Source organism: Engraulis encrasicolus, chromosome 14 (genome assembly GCF_034702125.1).
Source record: "Engraulis encrasicolus isolate BLACKSEA-1 chromosome 14, IST_EnEncr_1.0, whole genome shotgun sequence".
Taxonomy (NCBI): domain Eukaryota; kingdom Metazoa; phylum Chordata; class Actinopteri; order Clupeiformes; family Engraulidae; genus Engraulis; species Engraulis encrasicolus.
In genome coordinates, this window is record NC_085870.1 from 37,690,648 (window position 1) to 37,705,893 (window position 15,246).

Genomic DNA, 15,246 nt, shown 5'->3' on the forward strand with positions numbered 1-15,246 from the left:
AAAGGACCCACTCTAGACACACAAAAACACAGACAGGCACACACACAAACACCAACACTATGCCACAAACAGTCAGCACACACAGGCACACAAGGCAATGCTACTTACGTGCGAGGGTCCCTGTGTTGGGCTCAACTCCTCTCCAACGGTAGCAGCTGCTTAAGGAGAGCGATGAGCTGAAGGGGCTCAGTGGGTTTGTTATTGAAACACAAAGCCTCAGGCCCAGGCCCAGGGACAGATACATCCACATCCACACAATAAGCCTCCCCCTCAGCATGCAGCCACACAGACATGCACACATGGCCCACATATATGCACATACACTCACACACACACCACAGACATACTGTACAAACAACTCAGCCAAGATGCTATATTTGTATGTTTTCCAAATAAGAATGTGCTCTTGTGGCGGAGGAGAGGATCGAGTATCACTTCTTTTTTTTTCTCTCGATAGAGTGCGCCAAACCCCATTATATTCGCAGATGCAACTACTTCAGAATTTCTTAGGCCTCCTGCTCCTCCTCCCTTATCTGCCAACAAACAGATCACCTTTCGCTGGGATAAAGCACCCGGCGAGGCTGCGAGATCTTCCCCTCTTACCGCATGATCCCTTGTGTGCGACATTCTACATTCTTGGCAAAAAATGGCAGAAGAAAGGTCACCGTTTGACACCACTCTAGAGCACTGACACCACTCTAGAACTGTCCATCTCAGAACTGAGTGGCCCATTTGATAAAAGGTCACCATTCCTCACAACTGAAGCTGCACTTATTTGTTACACTGAGAAATGATACAGTACAAGCACAGAAGGTGGTTTATGAATCTGATTCCGAGGTCCGTGACTTGCTTTGAGTCGACTATTTATTTCACGCTGTGTTGCGTTGCACATGTACTGTATTTAAATTGATGTCTGATGGCACAATATTGCATTGAGTGACAAAGGGAGACCGGTGCTGTGAATTATCCCTCCATTAGTGCTAAGCTGGTGCAAAAATAGAGTTAAACAATGGCAGCTGGTGCGAAGGCTCCCCTTACACATCCTCTACTGAAGCCAAACGTGTTAAACCCCATGGGTTTGAACTGTTGAAAATTCAATTCCAAAAGTGAAAATGCAAAAAGGGCCTCAGACGGGCACTCACAGCGACAGACATTGGGAAGATGCACTATGTGGCATATTTTAGGGTACTGACGAGGGGTCAGAGGACAACTGGACTGGCCATGTCTACGTCTATATTTGTGGGACAGAGATGCTGAGCTGATAGTAAAGTCACAATATGATGTCTGGGAGGTCTGTCCCAGAGCTCTAGTGCTATGCTATGCCATGCCAGGCTGCAGAGGGGCACTGCTATACGCGGGCGGAGAATAGTAAGAACACAGCTGTCCATTGCAACAGTGAAGCACATAATCCCATGGCTTCCCTCTTGTCCATCCTTAGGGGCTTACTGTGTGGAGCTGTATCACTTTTATTCCTTTAGTAAAATGTAGAACGCGTGGTGAACCATTGCAACAGTACACATGTGACATGTCCAGGCTCCCCCACAGCTAAATGAGGCCTGTGCGTCAGTGTTAATTTTGTCAGCTTTTTTTTATTTAGTCGTAGTCTTAGTCACAATGACGAAAATCAATTTTAGTCTTAGTCATATTTTAGTCATTGCCTTCCCAATTTAGTCTTAGTCTTTGTCTAAATGACGAAAATCAATTTTAGTCTTAGTCAATTTTTAGTAATTTTAGTCATTTTAGTCAACACTGTACATAATAGAACTTCTCCACACACTACTTCTCTTTTTAACATATATCATTGACTGTACAGAATAAAGTTTCTCCGCACACTTCTTCTCTTTTTAACATACTGTATATCACACTGTGCAGAATGAAACTTCTTCACACACTGGTTCTATTTTTCTCTATTTTATTTAACACCAGTGTTAATTTAGTCAGCTTTTTAAAATTTAGTCTTAGTCTTAGTCACAATGACGAAAATCAATTTTAGTCTTAGTCATATTTTAGTCATTGCCTTCCCAATTTAGTCTTAGTCGTAGTCTAAATGACGAAAATCAAAAAAGGGCTTTGACGAAATATTTTAGTCATAGTCATGGTTGACGAAATTAACACTGGTGTGCGTGTTGTGTTGCGCCAGCAGACATTAAAGAGATGGATTAGGCCCCAACCTGGAGGAACCTTGCTGAGGCGATGCGACCTTGGATCGCTGCAAATCAACAAGCTTATTTACAGCTTTTCACCGAAAGCTTTCAGTGAGGAGATGTCCCATGAAATGTCCCTGTCTGGCCACGGATGACGGGAAACCTCATAACACATACCCCTCATAACACAAACCCCTTAGTGACCCACTAACGACTTTTCACCATTTGGTGGGTTAAATATTCAGAAGTGGTCTCTTGTATTGTCTGTAGTAGATGCGAGATGTCACACAGTGCACATAAATCAATCAACCGGTCAGTGGATAGAGGACAGATGCAAAGACTATGCACTACACAAATGTATATATATACCGGTAGTTAAATATATATATATATATTTTTTAATTACGTATGTTTTTTGTAAAAGGTGCAATGTGTGCACCCATACAGCATATTACCATTTATGCATCCATGCATGCACAACTTTATAACACACTTAGGTAAACTTTATACCCCCACTGTGATGACTCGATTTGGTCTCAGGACTACAAAGTATCATAATGTCATACCATGGTGCTCTTAATGACGGGGTGCCCAAGCGATGCGGCCTGGGAGCACGATTTATCATACGACAAAAATAATTCCTGTGTTAAAGTCCATGGGATGATGACTTGAAGGAGATTGAGGAGAGGCCCAAGAGAAAAGGACATGACCAAGTATAGCTAATGGAGCCTGCCGAGGAGGCGTTGGGGCCGGTATAAAAGAGGCTGCCCCACAGGAGACCCCTCCAACAGCACTGAGGGGGCACAGAACAGCAAAGGGTGGGTGACTCATAACTGCTCCGGAGTCTAGAGACTCCACTCATTGTTGTATGTGCTATGTTCATGTCAACCCTATGTAATGCTATGTTATGCTATGTTAATGTTTTTTTGCTAATGTAACTAATCAGTGTATGATGTATGATCAATATGTGGCATTACTTATTTTTAACTTTCCAAAGGAGAATGTAACTTGCTTCAATTTTACATTTCTACTCATTATGAAATGTTATTCTTTTACAGGTCACACAGAGAAGGAACTGTCTCCAGTGACATCAGAAGGGGTAAGTGTGTGCGTGTGTGTCTCTGTGTGTGTGTGTGAGAAAGAGAGATAGATAGGTAGAATGAGAGAGAGAGAGAGAGAGAGAGAGAGAGAGAGAGAGAGAGAGAGAGAGAGAGAGAGAGAGAGAGAGAGAGAGAGAGAGAGAGAGAGAGAGAGAGAGAGAATATCTGAGAGAGAATATAGCCTCCTTATTTTGAAGTATTATGAATTGCAATCATAATAACATACATGCTCATTGTATGGTTATTTTTGTTTTAAGGTTGTATCATCACCTGCTACAAGCAGAGACACTCTCTCTTTAAAGGGGAAATAAAGAGGTAAACTGAACCAGCAAACTCACTTGTCAGAGTCCCTTTTTTCACTGTTGAGGTTAAACTTAGCCATGGCTTTACAACAGCTCCTTTGACTATGACCTGGATGACTGCAAAGCTTCACTGACATTTTTTTCGCTTGTATTTCAGAGAACAGTACCACCATGGGGGACGCCGAGATGGAGTGCTTTGGGGCTGCGGCCATCTACCTCCGGAAACCGGAGAGGGAACGCATTGAGGCCCAGAACAGGCCCTTTGATGCCAAGACTGCCTACTTTGTCACTGAGAAGGATGAGATGTACCTAAAAGGCGTGCTGGAGAAGAGAGACGGTGGCAAAGTCACTGTCAAAACTCTGTGTAACAAAGTAAGATATATGTGAACAAAGGTGTCTGTAAGATCTTGCACTGTTAGGATGTAAACATCTGGCTAATTGAGTTGCAATTTTGTCATTCCCATTTCCACAGGTTCTCACTGTCAAAGAGGATGAGATCTTCCCCATGAATCCCCCTAAGTATGACAAAATTGAGGACATGGCCATGATGACCCACCTCAATGAGCCAACTGTGCTGTACAACCTCAAAGAGCGTTATGCAGCATGGATGATCTATGTATGTAACATACAACACAAAGGCTCTACGTATTAACTGTAACTTGACTAAATAACTTCTGAGACTGAACAATATTTCTATCTCACAGACGTACTCTGGGCTGTTCTGCGTCACTGTGAACCCCTACAAGTGGCTTCCAGTGTACGACGCTTCAGTTGTCGCAGCATACAGAGGCAAGAAGAGGATTGAGGCTCCACCCCACATCTTCTCCATCTCTGATAACGCCTATCAGTTCATGCTCCAAGGTAGATTACTAATACAGCAACAACAACATGTATTTATACAGCACAATATCACAACTATACCGTTGACACAAAGTGCTTTCAAATACATGCACATTCACACACCAGCTTTGGAGGCTGTCTTGGGGTCAAACAGAAGCATGAACAAACAAAAAATGTAGAAAGTTCTATCTAATCTAATGATTACATATAGATATACAGCAATTCTCCTAAAACTACAATATTTTTGTCTAAATGCTATATCTAAATGTTTACTCTTTTCTTTTTCCAGATCGTGAAAATCAGTCTATCCTTATCACGTAAGGATTGTTCAACTCTACATAATTGCAATTAATCAAACATAAAAAATAGCTTTCAATTTTCAGAACGAAAAATAATAATGCTGATTTCTTTGATTCTGTGTACCCCCAGTGGAGAATCCGGTGCAGGGAAGACTGTCAACACTAAACGAGTCATCCAGTACTTTGCAACAATTGCAGTGGCTGGAGGGGAAAAGAAGAAAGAGAGCAAAATGCAGGTGGGAACATCTGCAACGGATGTGCATTGGGGTTACTATTGGGTTGGGGTCAACAGCTGTAATGTAACTTATGTAACTGATCAACAGCTGTAATGTAACAGGTGTAATATTTTTCTGTAGGGGTCACTGGAGGATCAGATCATTGCAGCCAACCCCCTACTGGAGGCCTATGGTAATGCCAAGACCGTGAGGAATGACAACTCCTCTCGTTTCGTAAGTATTTAGATTATAGTTGAAGACAGAAATATTTCATTGTTATAGTAAACTGCATATACTTCATGTTTATTCAATATTTCTGGTTCTGCTCATTTTTATCATCATACATTTCAGGGTAAATTCATCAGAATCCATTTCGGGACAACTGGAAAACTGGCTTCTGCTGATATTGAGACTTGTAAGTCACCATGCAGTTATATTATCTTACAAAACTTAACATGAACAGGAACATTTAGTTATTTATTAATATCATGTTGCAGATCTGCTGGAGAAATCAAGAGTGACATTCCAGCTGTCTGCTGAGAGGAGCTACCATATCTTCTACCAGCTTTGCACTGGACACAAGGCAGAATTGCTTGGTACAATAAAGCATCAACAAAAAAACTAGAAAAACCTAGAAAAAAAATATAAAGTGTGTGCTTACCTGTCATCAATTATTCAGGTATGACACTTCATATAAGCTGTTTTTTTTACATTTTAGAGGCACTTCTCATCACCACCAACCCCTTTGACTTCCCTATGATCAGCCAAGGTGAAATCACCGTCAAGAGCATCAATGATGTTGAAGAACTAATTGCCACTGATGTATGAGTACATATATATATATATTTAAAAAAATATTTGCAGTTTTAAAAAAATCAAGATTTACTCATGGAAATATTGTCATTACAGACTGCCATCGACATCTTGGGCTTCACCGCTGAGGAAAAACTGGGCATCTACAAACTCACCGGTGCTGTGATGCACCATGGCAACATGAAGTTCAAGCAGAAACAGAGAGAGGAGCAAGCTGAACCTGATGGCACTGAGGGTCAGTAAACTTGTTATCTCAAACGTCTTTGTTTATGCATACAGAATGATAATATGACTGAGGACATTTCATATAATGTGCTCAATTTAGTGGCTGATAAAATCGCCTACCTCATGGGCCTGAACTCTGCTGACATGCTGAAGGCTCTGTGCTACCCAAGAGTGAAGGTCGGAAATGAGTTTGTGACCAAAGGCCAAACTGTTCCTCAGGTATGTCAATACAATACAATACATCATATGTCATAATATGTAACAACATATATTGTAACGTATAAATAAATAACGTATATTGCTGCTTCACATTATTTGGTATTTACGTGTATAATGATATTTTCCATTCCTCAGGTCAACAATTCTGTGATGGCTTTGAGTAAGTCAGTCTATGAGAAGATGTTCTTGTGGATGGTCATCCGTATCAATGAAATGTTGGACACCAAACAACCAAGACAATTCTTCATTGGAGTGCTGGATATTGCTGGATTTGAGATCTTTGATGTGAGTACTGGTAGACTGTCCTTTCTTTCATTTCTTCTTTCTTTCTTTCTTTCTTTCTTTCTTGACTGACTGTGGCTATTTTTGCTCATGAACAGTTCAACAGCTTGGAGCAGTTGTGCATCAACTTCACCAACGAAAAACTGCAACAGTTTTTCAATCACCACATGTTTGTGTTGGAGCAAGAAGAGTACAAGAAAGAAGGAATCGATTGGGATTTTATTGACTTTGGAATGGATCTGGCTGCTTGCATTGAGCTTATTGAGAAGGTAATGTTGTAAGGACTCTGTGACATTCTTTTTATCTATCAACACATTGTCTAAAGCAAGTCAAAAAGGATTATTCAGAAAACTTCAGAAAGTCAACACATATTCATCTTTGCAGGTTGGCAGTACAAGGTCCTTTAATAATTTGTCTCTGTCTTCGTAGCCCATGCACATCCTCTCCATCCTTAATATACCAAACTGATCTTTTTCAATAGCCAATGGGCATCTTCTCCATCCTTGAAGAGGAGTGCATGTTCCCCAAGGCCTCAGACACTACCTTCAAGAACAAGTTGTATGATCAGCATCTTGGTAAAAACAAGTGCTTTGAGAAACCCAAACCAGCAAAGGGTAAAGCAGAGGCCCACTTCTCCCTTGTGCACTATGCTGGCACTGTGGACTATAACATCGGTGGCTGGCTGGACAAGAACAAGGATCCATTGAATGACTCCGTTGTGCAGCTGTACCAGAAGTCATCAGTGAAGCTGCTGGCTTACTTGTATGCGTCACACGCCGCTGCTGATGGTACTTTACATTTACATCACCTTTAGAATACTCTCAAAGAATTATTTCAGATAGTTACAGTAATTCTGTATTGTGTGTTCTACCACTGTCACAGGTGACGGTGGTGGAAAGAAAGCTGGCAAGAAGAAGGGTGGATCCTTCCAGACGGTGTCCGCTTTATTTAGGGTATTTGATCCTAAAAATTTGAGCTTTAACATTGTAAATTGGCTGAATGATTGAAGTGGCTCATACCTCTCAAACTGATTAACATTCTGCATTTCTGAACGGTACAGGAGAACCTGGGAAAGCTGATGACCAACTTGAGGAGCACTCATCCTCATTTTGTGCGCTGTTTGATCCCCAACGAGTCAAAGACTCCAGGTATGTGACATTCACAGACTGATTGCCCAAAATCTCACAGAAACTTCCAAACATAGGTCTCATGGGAACCTTTATGGTACTAAGTTTAAAAATTCTGTTCCAGGTCTCATGGAAAACTTCCTGGTCATCCACCAGCTGAGATGTAACGGTGTGTTGGAGGGTATCAGAATCTGCAGAAAGGGCTTCCCCAGCAGAGTCCTTTATGGTGACTTCAAGCAGCGGTAAACAACCAGTTATTAATATATCTTTAAATCACCTGGTTGGTAGCCTACATATGTAATTCTTGATTGATGTCCTATGTGTATCTCACCTGTTCAAAGGATTTTTCTTTTTGTTCCATATGATTTAGATACAAAGTGTTGAATGCCAGTGTCATCCCAGATGGCCAGTTCATTGACAACAAGAAAGCTTCTGAGAAGCTGTTGGGTTCCATTGATGTGGACCAATCACAGTACAAGTTTGGACACACTAAGGTACAGGATTTTGCTAACTGACATAATGGGCAAGTTTGATTATCTTAACTCCTGTCCTCCCTTGTGCTTGTGGCTCCCTGATGACGTCGCAAGACGCCATGACGATAGAAGTTTAATTCAATATCTATTAAAAGCAGAATTCAAAGATCACTTTCCCAATTGCAATTGGGATGTTGAATTGGGAAATATCCCCCAAAAGTTTTTGTGCCTAGGCTGACAGGGGGGAACTTTATTATTTTCTCCACGGAGGCAGGGCTTCAGCAAAGTACGAGACCATAAGCACAAGTGGAATGTACCAATAGTCTTCCAACACTCAGAACAGATCCAAAACACTTTTTTGAAATAAATGTGATACACTGTTTGCAATGGTGTGTAATTAATGATGGCATCACATGCCTCTTCACTGTTATGTGTAGGTGTTCTTCAAAGCTGGTCTGCTGGGGACCCTTGAGGAGATGAGAGACGAGAAGTTGGCAATCCTGGTCACAATGACTCAGGCTCTTTGCCGTGGCTATGTGATGAGGAAGGAGTTTGTCAAGATGATGCAAAGGAGGTAACCAGATTAAGTAATTAGAATGGCTATGATCAGAATACAATCTATACTTTAATTTGAAATAAAGCAACATAGTAATGCTTAATTTGTAAACATTTTCTAGAGAGGCCATCTACAGCATTCAGTACAACATCCGCTCATTCATGAACGTGAAACACTGGCCATGGATGAAGCTGTACTTCAAGGTCAAGCCACTTCTGAAGAGCGCTGAAACTGAGAAGGAAATGGCAGCAATGAAAGAGAGCTTTGAGAAGATGAAAGTGGACCTTGAAAAGGCCTTGGCCAAGAAGAAAGAACTTGAGGAAAAGATGGTCTCCCTACTGCAAGAGAAAAATGATCTGCAGTTAGCAGTGGCATCTGTGAGTCAACATTTTACAAGTAGCAATTATGGCATCTACTGTAAATGCATTGTTTTGTCACTTACTTTTCTTTACTTGTCTCTTCAGGAGTCAGAGAGTCTTTCAGATGCTGAGGAGAGATGTGAGGGTCTCATTAAGAGCAAAATCCAGATGGAGGGCAAACTCAAAGAGGCCGTCGAGAGGCTGGAGGATGAGGAGGAGATCAATGCTGAGCTCACTGCTAAGAAGAGGAAACTGGAGGATGAGTGCGCTGAGCTGAAGAAGGACATTGATGACATGGAGCTCACTCTGGCCAAAGTGGAGAAGGAGAAGCATGCCACAGAAAACAAGGTGAACAAGTCATTCAGCTCTATGAATGAGGTTCGGTAAATGAGACGTTTTGTCAGAATTAATGAATTAATTAAATAATCGCATTTTGATTCTTGATCACAGATTTTTTAAAAAGTCATTCAATTCTATGAATGAGGTTTGGTAAATGAGATGTTTTGTCAGAATTAATGAATTAATTAAATAATCACATTTTGATCCTTGATCACAGGTTAAAAACCTTATTGAGGAAATGGCATCTCAAGACGAAACCGTGGCTAAATTATCCAAGGAGAAGAAAGCCCTCCAAGAGGCACACCAGCAACTTCTGGATGATCTCCAAGCAGAGGAAGACAAAGTCAATACTCTGAGCAAAGCAAAGTGCAAACTTGAACAACAAGTGGATGATGTAAGTACACCAATGAAAAATGGTAACAACAGAGATACTACCAGATCGAATTACAGAGTTATTTTCACAAAAGAACTAACATGCATTTAACATATTCTTATCGCAGCTGGAAGGATCATTGGAGCAAGAGAAGAAGATCCGCATGGATCTTGAAAGAGCCAAGAGGAAGCTTGAAGGTGACCTGAAACTGGCCCAGGAATCCATAATGGATCTGGAGAATGACAAACAACAGATAGATGAAAAGCTTAAGAAGTAAGGAGGCTTAAGACTTTTTGAGGAAAAAAATACTGTTCATTGAAATGCAACTGAATGACATTTCTGTTGTAATGCTAAAACAGGAAAGACTTCGAAACAAGTCAACTTCTTGGGAAGATAGAGGATGAACAGTCCTTAGGCGCTCAGCTGCAAAAGAAGATCAAGGAACTCCAGGTACCCAAGACTCAGTGTGTCATGTTCAACTAAATATAGTTTTTTTATAAACTATTAAAGATTACAAAATCCATTCCTTTAGGCACGCATTGAGGAACTAGAGGAAGAAATTGAGGCTGAGCGTACTGCTCGGGCCAAGGTTGAGAAGCAGAGATCTGATCTCTCCAGGGAACTTGAGGAGATCAGTGAGAGGCTTGAGGAGGCTGGTGGGGCCACTTCTGTTCAGATTGAGATGAACAAGAAGCGTGAGGCGGAGTTCCAGAAGCTGCGACGTGATCTTGAAGAATCCACCCTGCAGCATGAAGCTACGTCTGCTGCTCTTCGCAAGAAGCAGGCTGACAGTGTGGCTGAACTGGGAGAACAGATTGACAACCTGCAGCGTGTCAAACAGAAGCTGGAAAAGGAGAAGAGTGAATATAAGATGGAGATCGATGACTTAGCCGGCAACATGGAGTCCATTGCCAAATCCAAGGTAACAGAAGTTGTGAGGCGGTTTGGATATTAATCTGAAATTATTGCACTGCATGATGGGAACACAATATTGAATCAATCACAATACTGTAGTTAACCGAAAAAACGTACTTGGCAGGCAAATCTTGAAAAGATGTGCCGGACTTTGGAGGACCAGCTCAGTGAACTCAAAACTAAAAATGATGAGCATGTTCGCCACTTGACTGACTTCAGTGCTCAAAAAGCCAGGCTTCAAACTGAAAATGGTAGGCATTACAGCACATATGAGAGGGGGCTAGTTCTTCTAGTTCCAATGTCTACTGTGCAGTGTGTGTATACTGTTATTATTGTATTTCCCAATTTCACATTTTCGTATTCACAATATCAGGTGAAATTGGACGACAACTTGAGGAGAAGGAAGCTCTTGTCTCTCAGCTGACCAGAACCAAAGTAGCTTTCACCCAACAGCTTGAGGAGCTGAAGAGACAACTTGAGGAGGAGGCCAAGGTAAGTTCAGTAAAGTAAATTATGAATTAAATATAGTGTATGTGAACTACCCATTTTCAATCTTAAAGGTTATTTATTGTAAAAAATAATAAATTTCTCCTAAGGCCAAGAACGCCCTGGCTCATGCTGTTCAATCAGCTCGCCATGACTGCGACCTGCTCAGAGAGCAGTTTGAGGAGGAGCAGGAGGCCAAGGCTGAGCTGCAGCGTGGAATGTCCAAGGCCAACAGTGAGGTGGCTACGTGGAGGGCCAAATATGAGACTGACGCCATCCATCGCACTGAGGAACTGGAGGAGGCCAAGTATGATAATGTAGTATGACATGATGTAATGAAATTCTATGAGGTTGCTATTGAAATGATGCCGTATAAGTAATTATGTCTGAAACGTTTTTTAGGAAAAAACTTGCTCAGCGTCTTCAAGATGCTGAGGAGTGCATTGAGGCTGTCAATGCCAAGTGTTCCTCTCTGGAGAAGACCAAACAGAGGCTCCAGGGTGAAGTAGAGGATCTCATGATTGATGTGGAGAGAGCAAATGCACAGGCTGCAAACCTTGACAAGAAGCAGAGAAACTTTGACAAGGTGACATATTTAAGTTTAGGATGGTACTGTACATTATTACCATTCTATTGATGTTTTTATGTACAGGTTTCACAAATGAATATAGTTCTGTGCTAATATTCTGTAGATTAAGAATGCACCAGGCAACATGATTTTACTCATTCAGCATACCTAACTCAACCAGGTCCTGGCAGAATGGAAGCAGAAGTTTGAGGAGGGGCAGGCTGAGCTGGAGGGTGCCCTGAAAGAGGCTCGCTCTCTCAGCACTGAGCTCTTCAAGATGAAGAACTCATATGAAGAGGCTCTGGATCAGCTGGAGACTCTGAAGAGGGAGAATAAGAACCTTCAACGTAAGCTCACAGTATTTAAACACAGTCACAGACTCACCATGCAACCGCAGGGGATTAAGATAAAAGATGCATTGAAACCATGTATGAGATACTAAAATGTTTCATTTTAAATACATCTATCAATCTAATTGAAAGCCTACATATGCATATTTCACAGAGGAAATATCAGACTTGTCTGAGCAACTTGGTGAGACGGGGAAAACAATTCATGAGTTGGAAAAAGGAAAGAAATCAGTGGAGTCTGAAAAAGTTGAAATTCAAACAGCCCTTGAGGAGGCAGAGGTGAGAGTGAATTTATTTAATGTATTTTAAAAGCTTACCTGCTCTGCTAAGTTTATATATTATAATATTTTTTATATTTTATTATATTTTCTTAATCATTTGCAAAACCTAGGCCACTCTTGAGCATGAGGAGTCTAAGATTCTCCGTGTTCAGTTGGAGCTCACTCAGGTCAAGAGTGAAATTGACCGCAAAATAGCAGAAAAGGATGAGGAAATAGAACAAATCAAGAGGAACAGCCAGAGAGTGATTGAAACCATGCAGAGCACCCTGGACTCTGAAATCAGGAGCAGAAATGATGCCATGAGAATCAAGAAGAAGATGGAGGGAGACCTCAATGAGATGGAAGTTCAGCTCAGTCATGCCAACCGCCAGGCAGCTGAAGCTCAGAGGCAGCTCAGGAATATCCAAGGACAACTGAAGGTATTCAAAGTCTTCACTCAGATTTTCTGCTCTAGTCCATATGATGGTATGTTTTAGCAGAGGCATAGGCAAATTAAAGGGTTTGGAAAGTAGAAGACGTGACATATTTTACTCCAGCTGATTAACTGATCCAGCTTCGCTCTATGTAGAGGATATATATACAGTAGTAAGATCTCCTGTTTTGAGAGCAGAGGTAGAAGGAATACATGGCAGGATGTTCATTTTGCCAACCCAGTTTGTCTGTGAATTCAAGTAACATCAACTGTCAACTGTCTATATCAGGATGCTCAACTGCACCTTGACGAAGCCCTGAGAGCACAGGATGACATGAAGGAACAAGTTACCATGGTGGAGCGCAGGAACGCTCTCATGCTGGCTGAGATTGAGGAGCTGAGAGCTGCTCTGGAGCAGACCGAGAGAGGCCGCAAAATGGCTGAGCAGGAACTGGTGGATGCCAGTGAACGTGTTGGGCTGCTGCACTCTCAAGTAAGAACCTCGCAGAAATAGTACATACCAACACTCTTTGTCCATTTTCACGGGCAATTCTGATACCTGTCATTTATTCCAACAGAACACTAGTCTTCTCAATACCAAGAAAAAGCTGGAATCTGACTTAAATCAAATTCAAGGGGAGATGGAAGACACAGTTCAAGAAGCAAGGAATGCAGAGGAAAAAGCGAAGAAAGCCATCACCGATGTGAGTCCTTTTTTCCCCTTTTTCAAGTCTGTATACGATATGGATGTGAGATTTGTTTCTATCATGATAGTAATCTAACATTGTACATGTAAATGTAATATGTTCAGGCTGCCATGATGGCTGAGGAGCTGAAGAAAGAACAGGACACTAGTTCTCACCTGGAAAGGATGAAGAAGAACCTGGAGGTCACTGTGAAGGACCTGCAGCATCGCCTGGATGAGGCTGAGAACCTGGCCATGAAGGGTGGAAAGAAACAGATTCAGAAACTAGAAGCCAGGGTATTGTGTCTAATACACACATACTGTACATCCACATTCATTACGTACAGGGCTCTAAACAATGCTCTTTTTTCACTTTTTTTCATTAACCAGATGTTAATCTTACTAGCCAAACACACACTCAGTAATGGATCAAAGAGGCTATTAAGTTAGCTTTTCTAACAGCCAAACTAAAATTTCACTAGCTTTTTGCCAGTGTTAATTTAGAGCCCTGATTACGTGGTTCCTAATAGGCTGCTCAAAGCTTATTGCCTCTTTGTGCAGATGGCCCATTCACTCTATGCTGAGAAGATTCAACTACATTATATTACAATGACATTACAGAGCCCCTAAAATATCATATTAAGACTTGGTGATTACAATGTTGGCAACAATAAGGTTATAACAGAGGCTCTGCACAAAAGGGTTGAATATTTATTTCATATTTGTTCAATATCTGTTTCCACTCAAGGTGCGCGAGCTTGAAGGTGAGGTCGAGGGTGAACAGAGGCGTGCAGCAGAGGCTGTGAAAGGAATCCGCAAATATGAGAGGAGAGTCAAGGAGCTCACATATCAGGTACGGCATACCGTAATTCTGTGGTGAAACTTTTGCAAGACAATTTATTTGTACAGATGTAAAACGGGCTATGCTCCATACTGATTCTGAAGCCATTAATCTTTTACTGCAGACCGAGGAAGACAAGAAGAATACAACAAGGCTTCAGGACCTGGTGGACAAACTCCAGCTGAAAGTGAAAGCCTACAAGAGACAGGCCGAGGAGGCGGTAAGTACATTTTAATGTTACTGTTAACTATTCTCTGAAATAACAATTTGACATAGGTGTAGTCCTACTAAAGTGTGGGTTGTACAATCACACAAGTCAAAGAGACTTCAAGACTTTTTGCATAGCCCCTTAGCACATATCATTCTACCAGTGCAACACTGTAATAGTCACTGAAAACCCCTTACTTCTATAGTAGTATTAAAGGCCCTGCGCACTAGTCATAGCAGTGTAGTACTATGTTATGACTAGTGCACAGGGTCTTTAGTTACACATTATAAATTGATCATTGCCATTCTGGTAACAGGTTATTTATAACAGGGGCTGTGTCTTCCTGGGTAAAGTTATAACACATAATCTTTTTCAGTCTAAACTTTGTATTTCTATTCCTACAGGAGGAGCAGACCAACATTAACATCACCAGATCCAGGAAGGTGCAGCATGAGCTTGAGGAGGCTCAGGAGCGTGCTGACATTGCTGAGTCCCAGGTCAACAAGCTGAGGGCTAAGAGCCGTGAGTTTGGCAGGGTGAGTTGCATAGATTTAACAATATTTACTCAGTGACATCAAAAAATAACCATGTTTCACTGCCTTGTTCTAATCTTCCTCTGTACTGTCTGTGTGTTTCTATTTTTGTCTTCTATAGGGCAAGGATGCAGAATAAAGGCAGGACCCAAAGACTGAAGCATACACCTGAACAAGCACTCATATAATATGATGTACCTGTGAGGGGCCCATCCATATAGCGTGTTCTCGAAAATAAAATGAAGTAGCTCAGCAACTCTGATTTGTTTGTTTTTGTGTGTTCACTGCTGGAAGGAAGTTT

General features: G+C 41.5%; 1 protein-coding gene across 1 annotated transcript; it reads left to right on the forward strand.

Annotated features, from left to right (window-relative positions):
• Window positions 1-2,942: 2,942 nt before the first annotated feature.
• On the forward strand, window positions 2,943-15,192 carry LOC134462561 (myosin heavy chain, fast skeletal muscle-like). Its single transcript, XM_063215650.1, has 42 exons — window positions 2,943-2,962; window positions 3,203-3,243; window positions 3,502-3,559; window positions 3,704-3,918; window positions 4,019-4,162; window positions 4,251-4,407; window positions 4,676-4,703; window positions 4,816-4,921; window positions 5,042-5,134; window positions 5,252-5,315; window positions 5,398-5,496; window positions 5,619-5,722; window positions 5,810-5,948; window positions 6,039-6,157; window positions 6,293-6,442; window positions 6,538-6,708; window positions 6,921-7,227; window positions 7,322-7,392; window positions 7,500-7,587; window positions 7,691-7,808; window positions 7,937-8,060; window positions 8,477-8,613; window positions 8,717-8,972; window positions 9,060-9,302; window positions 9,511-9,687; window positions 9,794-9,939; window positions 10,026-10,116; window positions 10,199-10,588; window positions 10,706-10,832; window positions 10,955-11,073; window positions 11,178-11,374; window positions 11,470-11,653; window positions 11,817-11,982; window positions 12,140-12,264; window positions 12,377-12,685; window positions 12,968-13,171; window positions 13,257-13,382; window positions 13,490-13,660; window positions 14,112-14,216; window positions 14,329-14,424; window positions 14,817-14,948; window positions 15,067-15,192. Exons 4-42 carry the CDS (start codon window positions 3,718-3,720, stop codon window positions 15,082-15,084), a joined length of 5,802 nt encoding a protein of 1,933 aa, XP_063071720.1. The 5' UTR covers window positions 2,943-2,962; window positions 3,203-3,243; window positions 3,502-3,559; window positions 3,704-3,717; the 3' UTR covers window positions 15,085-15,192.
• The last annotated feature ends 54 nt before the right edge of the window (window positions 15,193-15,246 follow it).